General features: G+C 41.9%; 1 protein-coding gene across 1 annotated transcript in view; it reads right to left on the bottom strand.

Moving 5' to 3' along the window:
- LOC139749706 (nipped-B-like protein) overlaps positions 1-17,849 on the bottom strand; it is a 448,638-nt gene that overhangs the window by 101,986 nt on the left and 328,803 nt on the right. Inside the window, exon 13 of the mRNA XM_071663859.1 lies at positions 2,490-2,754. Within this exon, the coding sequence (XP_071519960.1) occupies positions 2,490-2,754 (265 nt within the window). The remainder of the gene's footprint in view (positions 1-2,489; positions 2,755-17,849) is intronic.

Here is a 17,849-nt window from a genome sequence, read left to right as displayed (position 1 = left end):
GATCGGGGCCTGAACATGCAGGAGGGTGAAAGGAGGGCAAGGAATAGAGTAAATTGGAGCGATGTGGTATACCGGGGTTGATGTGCTGTCAGTGGATTGAATCAGGGCATGTGAAGCGTCTGGGGTAAACCATGGAAGGCTGTGTAGGTATGTATATTTGCGTGTGTGGACGTATGTATATACATGTGTATGGGGGTGGGTTGGGCCATTTCTTTCGTCTGTTTCCTTGCGCTACCTTGCAAACGCGGGAAGAAAAAAAAAAAAAAATAGTTTGGAGAACCCAAAGATCACGCTCCAGATTGCTACTTCTGCCAGACAAATATAAATGGTATTATATCAGAATTGAACCAAGGCATGTGAAGCATCTGGTGTAAACCATGGAAAGGTCTGTAGGGCCTGGATGTGGAAAGGGAGCTGTGGTTTCAGTGCATTACACGACAGCTAGAGACAGTGTGAACGAATGTGGCCTTTTTGTCTTTTCCTGGCACTACCTAGCTGGAGGGAGTGGGGATGCTATTTTATGTGTGGTGGGGTGGAGATGGGAATGGATAAAGGCAGCAAGTATGAATATGTACATATCCATATGTCTGTGTATGTATATGTATGTATATGTGCGTGTGAGGGCGTTTATGTATATACATGTGTATGTGGGTGGGTTGGGCCATTCCTCGTCTGTTTCCTTGTGCTACCTCACAAGTGCAGGAGACGGTGAAAGAGTATAATAAAAAAAAATATAATACATCAAAATACAACGATACCGTTAAATATCCTAATTTACCATCTGCTAGAAGCCAGTACCTCACAGTCAGGAATTACCTGTGCCAGAGCCTACAAGAAACATGACAGTGAGAAAGGATGAATCTGGTAATGAGAGAGTAGACCAAGTAGAGGACAATATGATTTAACATCTGAAGCAAGCTGTTCTGCAAGTGAACAACATTTGCTAAGTCAATGAGATCTTAATGATCTTATCCACAATTTAAATTTGTCTAAGAAGCAAGCCGAACTTTTGGGTTCCAGGTTAAAAGTATGGAATCTTCTTCAGATTGAAACTAAAGTTTGTTTTAATTGTGATCCCCATGACATTTTCAAAGAAGTTTTCTCCCTTGAAGATGGTCTGGTGTTTTGTAAAAATGTTCATTCTGTTATGGAGGGACTTGGCCATGAATATAATGCAGATGAGTGGTGTTTGTTTTATGACTCATCAAAAATAAGCATGAAAGTAACTGTATTCTACAACAGGAATAACAAGTAAGCTTGAAAGTAACTGTACTCTACAAAGGGAATAACTTCCCCTACATTCATCTGGCTCACGCAACTAACATGAAGGAATTGCATGATAACATGAAGCTTTTTTTTTGGGAAAAAATCAAGTATGGGGACTTTAAGTGGAATGTATTTGGTGACCTAAAGGTTGTGGCACCTTTGCTCGGAATGCAACTTGGTTGCACAAAGTTCTATTGTTTCCTCTGTGAGTGGGAAAGCCAGGACAAGAAAAAATCATTTTGTAAAGAATGTACAGCCAAAATGAACATCACCTACTCCACTGAAGAGGAATGTCCTCAATCCTCCTCTTATTGATCCTGAGAAAATTTATCTGCCTCCATTTACATTAAGCTCGGGCTGATGAAGAAATAACAAACTTCACAGATTCAGTGATGCAAAAATTAAGACGGGTATTTTGTAAGACCAAAGATCAGGGAACTTCTCTGAGGTGAAAAGTTTGATGAAGAGCTAAATGAAGTAAAAAAACTGCATGGCTGTCATTTAAGAGAATTTGCAAAGATTTTTTGGGGGAAATCACACATCAGAAAACTACTGTGATGTTGCATACGATTTACTGACTTCATATAAAGCTCTGGGATGCAATACTTATTTAAAAATTCACTTTTTGGACTCACACTTAGTTTTTCCGAAAAATCTTCGGACAGTTAGTGAAGAGCACAGCGAAAGATTTCACCAGGACATTTTGGACATGGAAAAGTGATACCAAGGAAAGTGGAACCCCTCTATGTTAGCAGATTACTGCTTACTACTAATGAGGGATGTTCCTGAGGCCAAATATAGCCAAAAATCGTACAATTCTACATTTTAGGAGTAAGTTTTTTAAGTGTAATACCAGCTTTATGTATGAATCACTAATATACACTTACTGTAAGATTTACTTGCTCTGTCAATTAAAAACCATGCTTGATAAAATTCTAAAAACAGATTAAAATTCAGCATACAAAGTACTATAAGGTCCAAGTACTATAAGGTCCACCTATTTTAGTTTGTGGGGAAAAAAGAAGTAAAATTTTGTTGACCAATGTTACGGGAGGTGCCAAATTTTGGAAAGCCAAACCAAAAACACTAGACAGTACAATCTCTTCATAACACAATTATAATGGGAAACTGACTGTCATAAAACAATAAAGGCATAAAAAAAAAAAAATTGATCAAACAACACCTGCAATTTTTCCTAAAAATAAGAACATAAAAAGACTTACATTCTTGGTCCTGCTTGATCATGCGAACCTCTTCTTCCTGAAGGTAAGTTTCAATATTCTGAAGGGTTTGGATGCGCAGCTGGGTGTTAGCGGACGGGTCAAGTAACATCATGTGATACAGCTGTTGCAAGCGGCTCCCCCTCATTAGTTCACAATGGCGAATACAAACAAACCCCAAAGCTTGGAGGGTGTAGTAACGTAGGTTCATATCAGGCAGATCCATGAAATACATCAACGTCTCAAACACTTGTTCTGTGATATTATCCTGTAAGTTTTAATGTTCATTAAATATCAGTAAAAAGGCTATATAATATATTTTTTTTTTCTTTGTCACTGTCTCCCGCATTTGCGAGGTAGCGCAAGGAAACAGACAAAAGAAACGGCCCAATCCACCCCCATACACATGTATATACAAACATATACATACCTATACTTCTCAATGTACATATACATATACACACACAGACACATACATATATATATATATACCCATGCACACAATTCACACTGTCTGCCCCTACTCATTCCCATCGCCACCCCAACACACATGGAATACCATCCCCCTCCCCCTCATGTGTGCAGGGTAGCGCTAGGAAAAAGACAACAAAGGCCTCATTCATTCACACTCAGTCTCTAGCTGTCATGCAATAATGCCCGAAACCACAGCTCCCTTTCCACATCCAGGACCCACACAACTTTCCATGGTTTACCCCAGATGCTTCACATGCCCTGATTCAATCAACTGGCAGCACGTCAACCCCGGTATACCACATCGCTCCAATTCACTCTATTCCTTGCCCTCCTTTCACCCTCCAGCATGTTCAGGCCCCGATCACACAAAATCTTTTTCACTCCATCTTTCCACCTCCAATTTGGTCTCCCTCTTCTCCTCGTTCCCTCCACCTCCGACACATATATCCTCTTGGTCAATCTTTCCTCACTCATTCTCTCCATGTGCCCAAACCATTCCAAAACACACTCTTCTGCTCTCTCAACGACGCTCTTTTTATTTCCACACATCTCTCTTACCCTTACGTTAATTACTCGATCAAACCACCTCACACCACACATTGTCCTCAAACATCTCATTTCCAGCACATCTATCCTCCTGCGCACAACTCTATCCATAGCCCACGCCTCGCAACCATACAACATTGTTGGAACCACTATTCCTTCAAACATACCCATTTTTGCTTTCCGAGATAATGTTCTCGACTTCCACACATTCTTCAAGGCTCCCAGAATTTTCGCCCCCTCCCCCACCCTATGATCCACTTCCGCTTCCATGGTTCCATCCGCTGCCAGATCCACTCCCAGATATCTAAAACACTTTACTTCCTCCAGTTTTTCTCCATTCAAACTCACCTCCCAATTTACTTGACCCTCAACCCTACTGTACCTAATAACCTTGCTCTTATTCACATTTACTCTTAACTTTCTTCTTTCACACACTTTACCAAACTCAGTCACCAGCTTCTGCAGTTTCTCACATGAATCAGCCACCAGCGCTGTATCATCAGCGAACAACAACTGACTCACTTCCCAAGCTCTCTCATCCCCAACAGACTTCATACTTGCCCCTCTTTCCAAAACTCTTGCATTCACCTCCCTAACAACCCCATCCATAAACAAATTAAACAACCTTGGAGACATCACACACCCCTGCCGAAAACCTACATTCACTGAGAACCAATCACTTTCCTCTCTTCCTACACGTACACATGCCTTACATCCTCGATAAAAACTTTTCACCGCTTCTAACAACTTGCCTCCCACACCATATATTCTTAATACCTTCCACAGAGCATCTCTATCAACTCTATCATATGCCTTCTCCAGATCCATAAATGCTACATACGAATCTATTTGCTTTTCTAAGTATTTCTCACATACAATCTTCAAAGCAAACACCTGATCCACACATCCTCTACAACTTCTGAAACCACACTGCTCTTCCCCAATCTGATGCTCTGTACATGCCTTCACCCTCTCAATCAATATCCTCCCATATAATTTACCAGGAATACTCAACAAACTTATACCTCTGTAATTTGAGCACTCACTCTTATCCCCTTTGCCTGTGTACAATGGCACTATGCAAGCATTCCACCAATCCTCAGGCACCTCACCATGAGTCATACATACATTAAATAACCTTACCAACCAGTCAACAATACAGTCACCACCTTTTTTAATAAATTTCACTGCAATACCATCCAAACCTGCTGCCTTGCCGGCTTTCATCTTCCGCAAAGCTTTTACTACCTCTTCTCTGTTTACCAAATCATTTTCCCTAACCCTCTCACTTTGCACACCACCTTGACCAAAACACCCTATATCTGCCACTCTATCATCAAACACATTCAACAAACCTTCAAAATACTCACTCCATCTCCTTCTCACATCACCACTACTTGTTATCACCTCCCCATTTGCGCCCTTCACTGAAGTTCCCATTTGCTCCCTTGTCTTACGCACTTTATTTACCTCCTTCCAGAACATCTTTTTATTCTCCCTAAAATTTAATGATACTCTCTCACCCCAGCTCTCATTTGTCCTTTTTTTCACCTCTTCCACCTTTCTCTTGACCTCCTGTCTCTTTCTTTTATACATCTCCCACTCAATTTCATTTTTTCCCTGCAAAAATCGTCCAAATGCCTCTCTCTTCTCTTTCACTAATACTCTTACTTCTTCATCCCACCACTCACTACCCTTTCTAATCAACCCACCTCCCACTCTTCTCATGCCACAAGCATCTTTTGCGCAATCCATCACTGATTCCCTAAATACATCCCATTCCTCCCCCACTCCCCTTACTTCCATTGTTCTCACCTTTTTCCATTCTGTACTCAGTCTCTCCTGGTACTTCCTCACACAAGTCTCCTTCCCAAGCTGACTTACTCTCACCACCCTCTTCACCCCAACATTCACTCTTCTTTTCTGAAAACCCATACAAATCTTCACCTTAGCCTCCACAAGATAATGATCAGACATCCCTCCAGTTGCACCTCTCAGCACATTAACATCCAAAAGTCTCTCTTTCGCACGCCTGTCAATTAACACGTAATCCAATAATGCTCTCTGGCCATCTCTCCTACTTACATAAGTATACTTATATATATCTCGCTTTTTAAACTAGGTATTCCCAATCATCAGTCCTTTTTGAGCACATAAATCTACAAGCTCTTCACCATTTCCATTTACAACACTGAACACCCCATGTATACCAATTATTCCCTCAACTGCCACATTACTCACCTTTGCATTCAGATCACCCATCACTATAACCCGGTCTCGTGCATCAAAACCACTAACACACTCATTCAGCTGCTCCCAAAACACTTGCCTCTCATGATCTTTCTTCTCATGCCCAGGTGCATATGCACCAATAATCACCCATCTCTCTCCATCAACTTTCAGTTTTACCCATATTAATCGAGAATTTACTTTCTTACATTCTATCACGTACTCCCACAACTCCTGTTTCAGGAGTACTGCTACTCCTTCCCTTGCTCTTGTCCTCTCACTAACCCCTGACTTTACTCCCAAGACATTCCCAAACCACTCTTCCCCTTCACCCTTGAGTTTCGTTTCACTCAGAGCCAAAACATCCAGGTTCCTTTCCTCAAACATACTACCTATCTCTCCTTTTTTCCCCATCTTGGTTACATCCACACACATTTAGGCACCCCAATCTGAGCCTTCGAGGAGTATGAGCACTCCCCGCGTGACTCCTCCTTCTGTTTCCCATTTTAGAAAGTTAAAAAAATACAAGGAGGGGAGGATTTCTGGCCCCCCACTCCCGTCCCCTCTAGTCGCCTTCTACGACACGCGAGGAATGCGTGGGAAGTATTCTTTCACCCCTATCCCCAGGGATAATATATATATATATATATATATTATTATTTTTTTTTTTATTATACTTTGTCGCTGTCTCCCGTGTTTGCGAGGTAGCACAAGGAAACAGACGAAAGAAATGGCCCAACCCACCCCCATACACATGTATATACATACGTCCACACACGCAAATATACATACCTTCACAACTTTCCATGGTTTACCCCAGACGCTTCACATGCCTTGATTCAATCCACTGACAGCACGTCAACCCCGGTATACCACATCGCTCCAATTCACTCTATTCCTTGCCCTCCTTTCACCCTCGTGCATGTTCAGGCCCCGATCACACAAAATCTTTTTCACTCCATCTTTCCACCTCCAATTTGGTCTCCCTCTTCTCCTCGTTCCCTCCACCTCCGACACATATATTCTCTTGGTCAATCTTTCCTCACTCATTCTCTCCATGTGCCTGAACCATTTCAAAACACCCTCTTCTGCTCTCTCAACCACGCTCTTTTTATTTCCACACATCTCTCTTACCCTTACATTACTTACTCGATCAAACCAACTCACACCACACATTGTCCTCAAACATCTCATTTCCAGCACATCCATCCTCCTGCGCACAACTCTATCCATAGCCCACGCCTCGCAACCATACAACATTGTTGGAACCACTATTCCTTCAAACATACCCATTTTTGCTTTCTGAGATAATGTTCTCGACTTCCAAACATTCTTCAAGGCTCCCAGAATTTTCGCCCCCTCCCCCACCCTATGATCCACTTCCGCTTCCATGGTTCCATCCGCTGCCAGATCCACTCCCAGATATCTAAAACACTTCACTTCCTCCAGTTTTTCTCCATTCAAACTCACCTCCCAATTGACTTGACCCTCAACCCTACTGTACCTAATAACCTTGCTCTTATTCACATTTACTCTTAACTTTCTTCTTTCACACACTTTACCAAACTCAGTCACCAGCTTCTGCAGTTTCTCACATGAATCAGCCACCAGCGCTGTATCATCAGCGAACAACAACTGACTCACTTCCCAAGCTCTCTCATCCCCAACAGACTTCATACTTGCCCCTCTTTCCAAAACTCTTGCATTCACCTCCCAAACAACCCCATCCATAAACAAAATAAACAACCATGGAGACGTCACACACCCCTGCCGCAAACCTACATTCACTGAGAACCAATCACTTTCCTCTCTTCCTACACGTACACATGCCTTACATCCTCGATAAAAACTTTTCACTGCTTCTAACAACTTGCCTCCCACACCATATATTCTTAATACCTTCCACAGAGCATCTCTATCAACTCTATCATATGCCTTCTCCAGATCCATAAATGCTACATACAAATCCATTTGCTTTTCTAAGTATTTCTCACATACATTCTTCAAAGCAAACACCTGATCCACACATCCTCTACCACTTCTGAAACCACACTGCTCTTCCCCAATCTGATGCTCTGTACATTCCTTCACCCTCTCAATCAATATCCTCCCATATAATTTACCAGGAATACTCAACAAACTTATACCTCTGTAATTTGAGCACTCACTCTTATCCCCTTTGCCTTTGTACAATGGCACTATGCACGCATTCCGCCAATCCTCAGGCACCTCACCATGAGTCATACATACATTAAATAACCTTACCAACCAGTCAACTATACAGTCACCCCCTTTTTTAATAAATTCCACTGCAATACCATCCAAACCTGCTGCCTTGCCGGCTTTCATCTTCCGCAAAGCTTTTACTACCTCTTCTCTGTTTACCAAATCATTTTCCCTAACCCTCTCACTTTGCACACCACCTTGACCAAAACACCCTATATCTGCCACTCTATCATCAAACACATTCAACAAAGCTTCAAAATACTCACTCCATCTCCTTCTCACATCACCACTACTTGTTATCACCTCCCCATTTGCGCCCTTCACTGAAGTTCCCATTTGCTCCCTTGTCTTACGCACTTTATTTACCTCCTTCCAGAACATCTTTTTATTCTCCCTAAAATTTAATGATACTCTCTCACCCCAGCTCTCATTTGTCCTTTTTTTCACCTCTTCCACCTTTCTCTTGACCTCCTGTCTCTTTCTTTTATACATCTCCCACTCAATTTCATTTTTTCCCTGCAAAAATCGTCCAAATGCCTCTCTCTTCTCTTTCACTAATACTCTTACTTCTTCATCCCACCACTCACTACCCTTTCTAATCAACCCACCTCCCACTCTTCTCATGCCACAAGCATCTTTTGCGCAATCCATCACTGATTCCCTAAATACATCCCATTCCTCCCCCACTCCCCTTACTTCCATTGTTCTCACCTTTTTCCATTCTGTACTCAGTCTCTCCTGGTACTTCCTCACACAAGTCTCCTTCCCAAGCTGACTTACTCTCACCACCCTCTTCACCCCAACATTCACTCTTCTTTTCTGAAAACCCATACAAATCTTCATCTTAGCCTCTACAAGATAATGATCAGACATCCCTCCAGTTGCACCTCTCAGCACATTAACATCCAAAAGTCTCTCTTTCGCGCGCCTGTCAATTAACACATAATCCAATAATGCTCTCTGGCCATCTCTCCTACTTACATAAGTATACTTATGTATATCTCGCTTTTTAAACCAGGTATTCCCAATCATCAGTCCTTTTTCAGCACATAAATCTACAAGCTCTTCACCATTTCCATTTACAACACTGAACACCCCATGTATACCAATTATTCCCTCAACTGCCACATTACTCACCTTTGCATTCAAATCACCCATCACTATAACCCGGTCTCGTGCATCAAAACCACTAACACACTCATTCAGCTGCTCCCAAAACACTTGCCTCTCATGATCTTTCTTCTCATGCCCAGGTGCATATGCACCAATAATCACCCATCTCTCTCCATCAACTTTCAGTTTTACCCATATTAATCGAGAATTTACTTTCTTACATTCTCTCATATACTCCCACAACTCCTGTTTCAGGAGTATTGCTACTCCTTCCCTTGCTCTTGTCTTCTCACTAACCCCTGACTTTACTCCCAAGACATTCCCAAACCACTCTTCCCCTTTACCCTTGAGCTTCGTTTCACTCAGAGCCAAAACATCCAGGTTCCTTTCCTCAAACATACTACCCCAATCTGAGCCTTCGAGGAGGATGAGCACTCCCCGCGTGACTCCTTCTTCTGTTTCCCATTTTAGAAAGTTAAAAAAATACAAGGAGGGGAGGATTTCTGGCCCCCCGCTCCCGTCCCCTCTAGTCGCTCTCTACGACACGCGAGGAATGCGTGGGAAGTATTCTTTCACCCCTATCCCCAGGGATAATATATATATATATATATATATATATATATATATATATATATATATATATATATATATACACACACACACATACATACGCACATATACACACACACACACATACATATATATACATATGAAAAATGTAAGAAACAATTTAGAAAACTGAAACTTCTAGCTTGAAATGAAATGAAAAAAATGGATGTCACATCATGGTTCAACCTCTGGCTATGGAAAAAGGAAATGTATAATTTATTTACACAAACGTCAATAGTAGTTCTCATCAATTTGACCACTGTATCAATAAGCTTCAATGGGTTCAATATATATATATATTATTTTTTTTTATTTTTTATTATACTTTGTCGCTGTCTCCCGCGTTTGCGAGGTAGCGCAAGGAAACAGACGAAAGAAATGGCCCAACCCACCCCCCCCATACACATGTATATACATACGTCCACACACGCAAATATACATACCTACACAGCTTTCCATGGTTTACCCCAGACGCTTCACATGCCTTGATTCAATCCACTGACAGCACATCAACCCCGGTATACCAAATCGATCCAATTCACTCTATTCCTTGCCCTCCTTTCACCCTCCTGCATGTTCAGGCCCCGATCACACAAAATCTTTTTCACTCCATCTTTCCACCTCCAATTTGGTCTCCCTCTTCTCCTCGTTCCCTCCACCTCCAACACATATATCCTCTTGGTCAATCTTTCCTCACTCATTCTCTCCATGTGCCCAAACCACTTCAAAACACCCTCTTCTGCTCTCTCAACCACGCTCTTTTTATTTCCACACATCTCTCTTACCCTTACGTTACTCACTCGATCAAACCACCTCACACCACACATTGTCCTCAAACATCTCATTTCCAGCACATCCATCCTCCTGCGCACAACACTATCCATAGCCCACGCCTCGCAACCATACAACATTGTTGGAACCACTATTCCTTCAAACATACCCATTTTTGCTTTCCGAGATAATGTTCTCGCCTTCCACACATTCTTCAAGGCCCCCAGAATTTTAGCCCCCTCCCCCATCCTATGATCCACCTCCACTTCCATGGTTCCATCCGCTGCCAGATCCACTCCCAGATATCTAAAACACTTCACTTCCTCCAGTTTTTCTCCATTCAAACTCACCTCCCAATTGACTTGACCCTCAACCCTACTGTACCTAATAACCTTGCTCTTATTCACATTTACTCTTAACTTTCTTCTTCCACACACTTTACCAAACTCAGTCACCAGAGAGCGTTATTGGATTACGTGTTAATTGACAGGCGTGCGAAAGAGAGACTTTTGGATGTTAATGTGCTAAGAGGTGCAACTGGAGGGATGTCTGATCATTATCTTGTGGAGGCTAAGGTGAAGATTTGTATGGGTTTTCAGAAAAGAAGAGTGAATGTTGGGGTGAAGAGGGTGGTGAGAGTAAGTGAGCTTGGGAAGGAGACCTGTGTGAGGAAGTACCAGGAGAGACTGAGTACGGAATGGAAAAAGGTGAGAACAATGGAAGTAAGGGGAGTGGGGGAGGAATGGGATGTATTTAGGGAATCAGTGATGGATTGCGCAAAAGATGCTTGTGGCATGAGAAGAGTGGGAGGTGGGTTGATTAGAAAGGGTAGTGAGTGGTGGGATGAAGAAGTAAGAGTATTAGTGAAAGAGAAGAGAGAGGCATTTGGACGATTTTTGCAGGGAAAAAATGCAATTGAGTGGGAGATGTATAAAAGAAAGAGACAGGAGGTCAAGAGAAAGGTGCAAGAGGTGAAAAAGAGGGCAAATGAGAGTTATGGTGAGAGAGTATCATTAAATTTTAGGGAGAATAAAAAGATGTTCTGGAAGGAGGTGAATAAAGTGCGCAAGACAAGGGAGCAAATGGGAACTTCAGTGAAGGGCGCAAATGGGGAGGTGATAACAAGTAGTGGTGATGTGAGAAGGAGATGGAGTGAGTATTTTGAAGGTTTGTTGAATGTGTTTGATGATAGAGTGGCAGATATAGGGTGTTTTGGTCGAGGTGGTGTGCAAAGTGAGAGGGTTAGGGAAAATGATTTGGTAAACAGAGAAGAGGTAGTAAAAGCTTTGCGGAAGATGAAAGCCGGCAAGGCAGCAGGTTTGGATGGTTTTGCAGTGGAATTTATCAAAAAAGGGGGTGACTGTATTGTTGACTGGTTGGTAAGGTTATTTAATGTATGTATGACTCATGGTGAGGTGCCTGAGGATTGGCGGAATGCGTGCATAGTGCCATTGTACAAAGGCAAAGGGGATAAGAGTGAGTGCTCAAATTACAGAGGTATAAGTTTGTTGAGTATTCCTGGTAAATTATATGGGACGGTATTGATTGAGAGGGTGAAGGCACGTACAGAGCATCAGATTGGGGAAGAGCAGTGTGGTTTCAGAAGTGGTAGAGGATGTGTGGATCAGGTGTTTGCTTTGAAAAATGTATGTGAGAAATACCTAGAAAAGCAAATGGATTTGTATATAGCATTTATAGATCTGGAGAAGGCATATGATAGAGTTGATAGAGATGCTCTGTGGAAGGTATTAAGAATATATGGTGTGGGAGGCAAGTTGTTAGAAGCAGTGAAAAGTTTTTATCGAGGATGTAAGGCATGTGTACGTGTAGGAAGAGAGGAAAGTGATTGGTTCTCAGTGAATGTAGGTTTTCGGCAGGGGTGTGTGATGTCTCCATGGTTGTTTAATTTGTTTATGGATGGGGTTGTTAGGGAGGTAAATGCAAGAGTTTTGGAAAGAGGGGCAAGTATGAAGTCTGTTGGGGATGAGAGAGCTTGGGAAGTGAGTCAGTTGTTGTTTGCTGATGATACAGCCCTGGTGGCTGATTCATGTGAGAAACTGCAGAAGCTGGTGACTGAGTTTGGTAAAGTGTGTGAAAGAAGAAAGTTAAGAGTAAATGTGAATAAGAGCAAGGTTATTAGGTACAGTAGGGTTGAGGGTCAAGTCAATTGGGAGGTAAGTTTGAATGGAGAAAAACTGGAGGAAGTAAAGTGTTTTAGATATCTGGGAGTGGATCTGGCAGCGGATGGAACCATGGAAGCGGAAGTGGATCATAGGGTGGGGGAGGGGGCAAAAATCCTGGGAGCCTTGAAGAATGTGTGGAAGTTGAGAATATTATCTCGGAAAGCAAAAATGGGTATGTTTGAAGGAATAGTGGTTCCAACAATGTTGTATCGTTGCGAGGCGTGGGCTATGGATAGAGTTGTGCGCAGGAGGATGGATGTGCTGGAAATGAGATGTTTGAGGACAATGTGTGGTGTGAGGTGGTTTGATCGAGTAAGTAACGTAAGGGTAAGAGAGATGTGTGGAAATAAAAAGAGCGTGGTTGAGAGAGCAGAAGAGGGTGTTTTGAAATGGTTTAGGCACATGGAGAGAATGAGTGAGGAAAGATTGACCAAGAGGATATATGTGTCGGAGGTGGAGGGAACGAGGAGAAGTGGGAGACCAAATTGGAGGTGGAAAGATGGAGTGAAAAAGATTTTGTGTGATCAGGGCCTGAACATGCAGGAGGGTGAAAGGAGGGCAAGGAATAGAGTGAATTGGATCGATGTGGTATACCAGGGTTGACGTGCTGTCAGTGGATTGAATCAGGGCATGTGAAGCGTCTGGGGTAAACCATGGAAAGCTGTGTAGGTATGTATAATTGCGTGTGTGGACGGATGTATATACATGTGTATGGGGGTGCGTTGGGCCATTTCTTTTCGTCTGTTTCCTTGCGCTACCTCGCAAACGCAGGAGACAGCGGCAAAAAAAAAAAAAATTATATATTTATATATATATATATATATATATATATATATATATATATATATATATATATATATATATATTCATTACTTTATCATTTATATATATATATCTATATATATATATATATATATATATATATATATATATATATATATATATATATATATATATATATATATATATATTCTTCTTTTCTTTCATACTATTCGCCATTTCCCACATCAGCGAGGTTGTGTTAAGAACAGAGGACTGGCCCTCTGAGGAAACATTCTCATCCAGCCCCCTTCTCTGTTCCTTCCTTTGGAGAAAAAAAAAAAAAAAAAAGAAAAAAAAAAAAAAAAAAAAAAAAAGGGGAGGATTTCCAGCCCCGCTCCCTTCCCTTTTAGTCGCCTTCTACGACACGCAGGGAATACGTGGGAAGTATTCTTTCTCCCCTATTCCCAGGGAATATATATGCCCTGTATATATATATATATATATATTTATTTATTTATCATTTATTTTGCTTTGTCGCTGTCTCCCGCGTTAGCGAGGTAGCACAAGGAAACAAACGAAAGAATGGCCCAACCCACCCACATACACATGTATATACATACATGTCCACACACACAAATATACATACCTATACATCTCAATGTACACATATATATACACACACAGATATACATATATACACATGTACATAATTCATACTGTCTGCCTTTATTTATTCCCATCGCCACCTCGCCACACATGGAATAACAACCCCCTCCCCCTTCACGTGTGCGAGGTAGCGCTAGGAAAAGACAACAAAAGCTAAGTTTGTTCACACTCAGTCTCTAGCTGTCATGTGTAATGCACAGAAACTACAGCTCCCTTTCCACATCCAGGCAGCACAAAACGTTCCATGGTTTATCCCAGATGCTTTACATGCCCTGGTTCAATCCACTGACAGCATGTCGACCCTGGTATGCCACATCGTTCCAATTTACTTTATTCCTTGCATCCCTTTCACGCTCCCGTACGTTCAGGCCCTGATTCCTCAAAATCATTTTCACTCCATCCTTCCTCACACCAATTTGGTCTCCCACTTCTCGTTCCCTCCACCTCTGACACATATATCTTCTTTGTCAATCTTTCCTCACTCATTCTCTACATGTGACCAAACCATTTCAATACATCCTCATCTGCTCTTTCAACCACACTCTTTATATTACCACACATATCTCTTATCCTTTCATTACTTACTCAATCAAACCACCTCACACCACATATTGTCCTCAAAATTTCATTTCCAACACATCCACCCTCCTCCACACAACCCTATCTATAGCCCATGTCTCGCAACCATATAACATTGCTGGAACCACTATTCCTTCAAACATGCCCAGTTTTGCTCTCCGAGATAACATTCTCGCCTTCCACACATTCTTCAACATTCCCAGAACCTTCACCCGCTCCCCCACCCTTTGACTCACTTCCACTTCTATGGTTCCATACACTGATAAATCCACTCCCAGATATCTAAAACACTTCACTTCCTCCAGTTTTTCTCCATTCAAACTTACATCCCAATCAACTTGTCCCTCAACCCTACTGAACCTGATAATCTTACTCTTGTTCACATTTACTCTCAGCTTTCTTCTTCAACACACTTTACCAAACTTAGTTATCAACTTCTGCAGTTTCTCACCAGAATCAGCCACCATAGCTGTATCATCAGCAAACAACAACTGACTCACTTCCCAAGCCCTCTCATCCACAACAGATTGCATACTTGCCCCTCACTCCAAAACTCTTGCATTCACCTCCCTAGCAACCCCATCTATAAACAAATTAAACAACCATGGAGACACCACGCACCCCTGCTGCAAACCAACATTCACTAGGAACCAATCCCTTTCCTCTCTTCCTACTTGGACACATGCCTTATATCCTTGATAAAAACTTTTCACTGTTTCCAGCAATTTACCTCCCACACCATATACTCTTAATACCTTCCACCTTCTATCATATGCCTTCTCTCGATTCATAAATGCTACATACAAATCCATCTGTTTTTCTAAGTATTTCTCACATACATTTTTCAAAGCAAACACCTGATCCACACATCCTCTACCACTTCTGAAACCACACTGCTCTTTCCTAATCTGATGCTCTGTACATGCCTTCACCCTCTCAATCAATACCCTTCCATATAATTTCCCCAGGAATACTCACCAAACTTATACCTCTGTATTTTGAACACTCACCTTTATATACATATATATATATTTTATTGTCCCTGGGGATAGAGGAGAAAGAATACTTCCCACACACTCCCCACATGTCGTAGAAGGCGACTAAAGTGGATGGGAGTGGGGGGGCTAGAAACCCTTCCCTCCTTGTATTTTAACTTTCTTAAAACAGAAACAGAAGTAGTGACGCAGGGAATGCTCATCCTCCTCAAAGGCTCAGATTGGGGTGTCTAAATGTGTGTGGATGTAACCAAGATGAGAAAAAAGGAGAGATAGGTAGTATGTTTGAGGAAAGGAACCTGGACGTTTTGGCTCTGAGTGAAACGAAGCTCAAGGGTAAAGGGGAAGAAAGGTTTGGGAATGTCTTGGAAGTAAAGTCAGGTGTTAGTGAGAGGACAAGAGCAAGGGAAGGAGTAGCACTATCCCTGAAACAGGAGTGGTGGGAGTAAGTGATAGTGTAAGAATGTAAACTCTAGATTGATATGGGTAAAACTGAAAGTGGATGGAGAGAGATGGGTGATTATTGGTGTATATGCATCTGGGCAGAAGAAAGATCATGAGGGGCAAGTGTTTTGGAAGCAGCTGAGTGAGTGTGTTAGTAGTTTTGATGCATGAGACCAGGTTATAGTGATGGGTAATTTGAAAGCAAAGGTGAGTAATGTAGCAGTTGAGGGAATAATTGGTGTATATGGGGTGTTCAGTGTTATAAATGCAAATGGTGAAGAGCTTGTAGATTTAAGTGCTGAAAAAGGACTGGTGATTGGGAATACCTGGTTTAAAGAGAGACATACGTAAGTATACTTATGTAAGTAGGAGAGATGGCCATAGAGGGTTATTGGATTATGTGTTAATTGATAGGTGCATGAAAGAGAGACTTTTGGATGTCAATGTGCTGAGAGGAGCAACTGGAGGGATGTCTGGTCATTATCTTGTGGAGGCGAAGGTGAAGATTTGTAGAGGTTTTCAGAAAAGAAGAGAGAATGTTGGGGTGAAGAGAGTGGTGAGAGTAAGTGAGCTTGGGAAGGAGACTTGTGTGAGGAAGTACCATGAGAGACTGAGTACAGAATGGAAAAAGGTGAGAACAAAGGACGTAAGGGGGGTGGGGGAGAAATGGGATGTATTTAAGGAAGCAGTGGTGGCTTGTGCAAAAGATGCTTGTGGCATGAAAAGCGTGGGAGGTGTGGAGATTCAAAAGGGTAGTGAGTGGTGGGATGAAGAAGTAAGATTGTTAGTGAGAGAGAAGAGAGAGGCATTTAAACAATTTTTGCAGGGAAATTGTGCAAATAACTGGGAGATGTATAAAAGAAAGAGGCAGGAGGTCAAGAGAAGGGTGCAAGAGGTGAAAAAGAGGGCAAATGAGAGCTAGGGTGAGAGAGTAACATTAAATTTTAGGGAGAATTAAAAGATGTTTTGGAAGGAGGTAAATAAAGTGCATAAGACAAGGGAACATATGGGAACATCAGTGAAGGGGCAAATGGGGAGGTGATAACAAGTAGTGGTGATGTGAGAAGGAGATGGAGTATTTTGGAGGTTTGTTGAATGTGTGTGATGATACGAGTGGCAAATATAGGGTGTTTTGGTCGAGGTGGTGTGCAAAGTGAGAGGGTTAAAGAGAATGATCTGATAAACAGAGAAGAGGTAGTAAAAGCTTTGTGGAAGATGAAAGCTGGCAAGGCAGGGGGTTTGGATGGTACTGAGGTGGAATTTATTAAAAAAGGGGGTGACTGTATTGTTGACTGGTTGGTAAGCTTATTTAATGTATGTATGACTCAGTGTGAGGTGCCTGAGGATTGGCGGAATGCTTGCATGGTGCCATTGTACAAAGGCAAAGGGGATAAAGGTGAGTGCTCAAATTACAGATGTATAAGTTTGTTGAGTATTCCTGGGAAATCATATGGGAGGGTATTGATTGAGAGGGTGAAGGCATGTACAGAGAATCAGACTGGGGAAGAGCAGTGTGGTTTCAGAAGTGGTAGAGGATGTGTGGATCAGGTGTTTGCTTTGAAGAATGTATGTGAGGAATACTTAGAAAAGCAAATGGATTTGTATGTAGCATTTATGGATCTGGAGAAGGCATATGATAAGAGTTGACAGAGATGCTCTGTGGAAGGTATTAAGAATATATGGTGTGGGAGGCAAGTTGTTAGAGGAAGTGAAAAGCTTTTATCAAGGATGTAAGGCATGTGTATGAGTAGGAAGAGAGGAAAATG

Source organism: Panulirus ornatus, chromosome 8, assembly GCF_036320965.1.
Source record: "Panulirus ornatus isolate Po-2019 chromosome 8, ASM3632096v1, whole genome shotgun sequence".
In the NCBI taxonomy this organism is placed as follows: domain Eukaryota; kingdom Metazoa; phylum Arthropoda; class Malacostraca; order Decapoda; family Palinuridae; genus Panulirus; species Panulirus ornatus.
The sequence above is the reverse complement of the archived record's forward strand: the minus strand, read 5'-3'. Positions and strand labels throughout refer to the sequence as shown.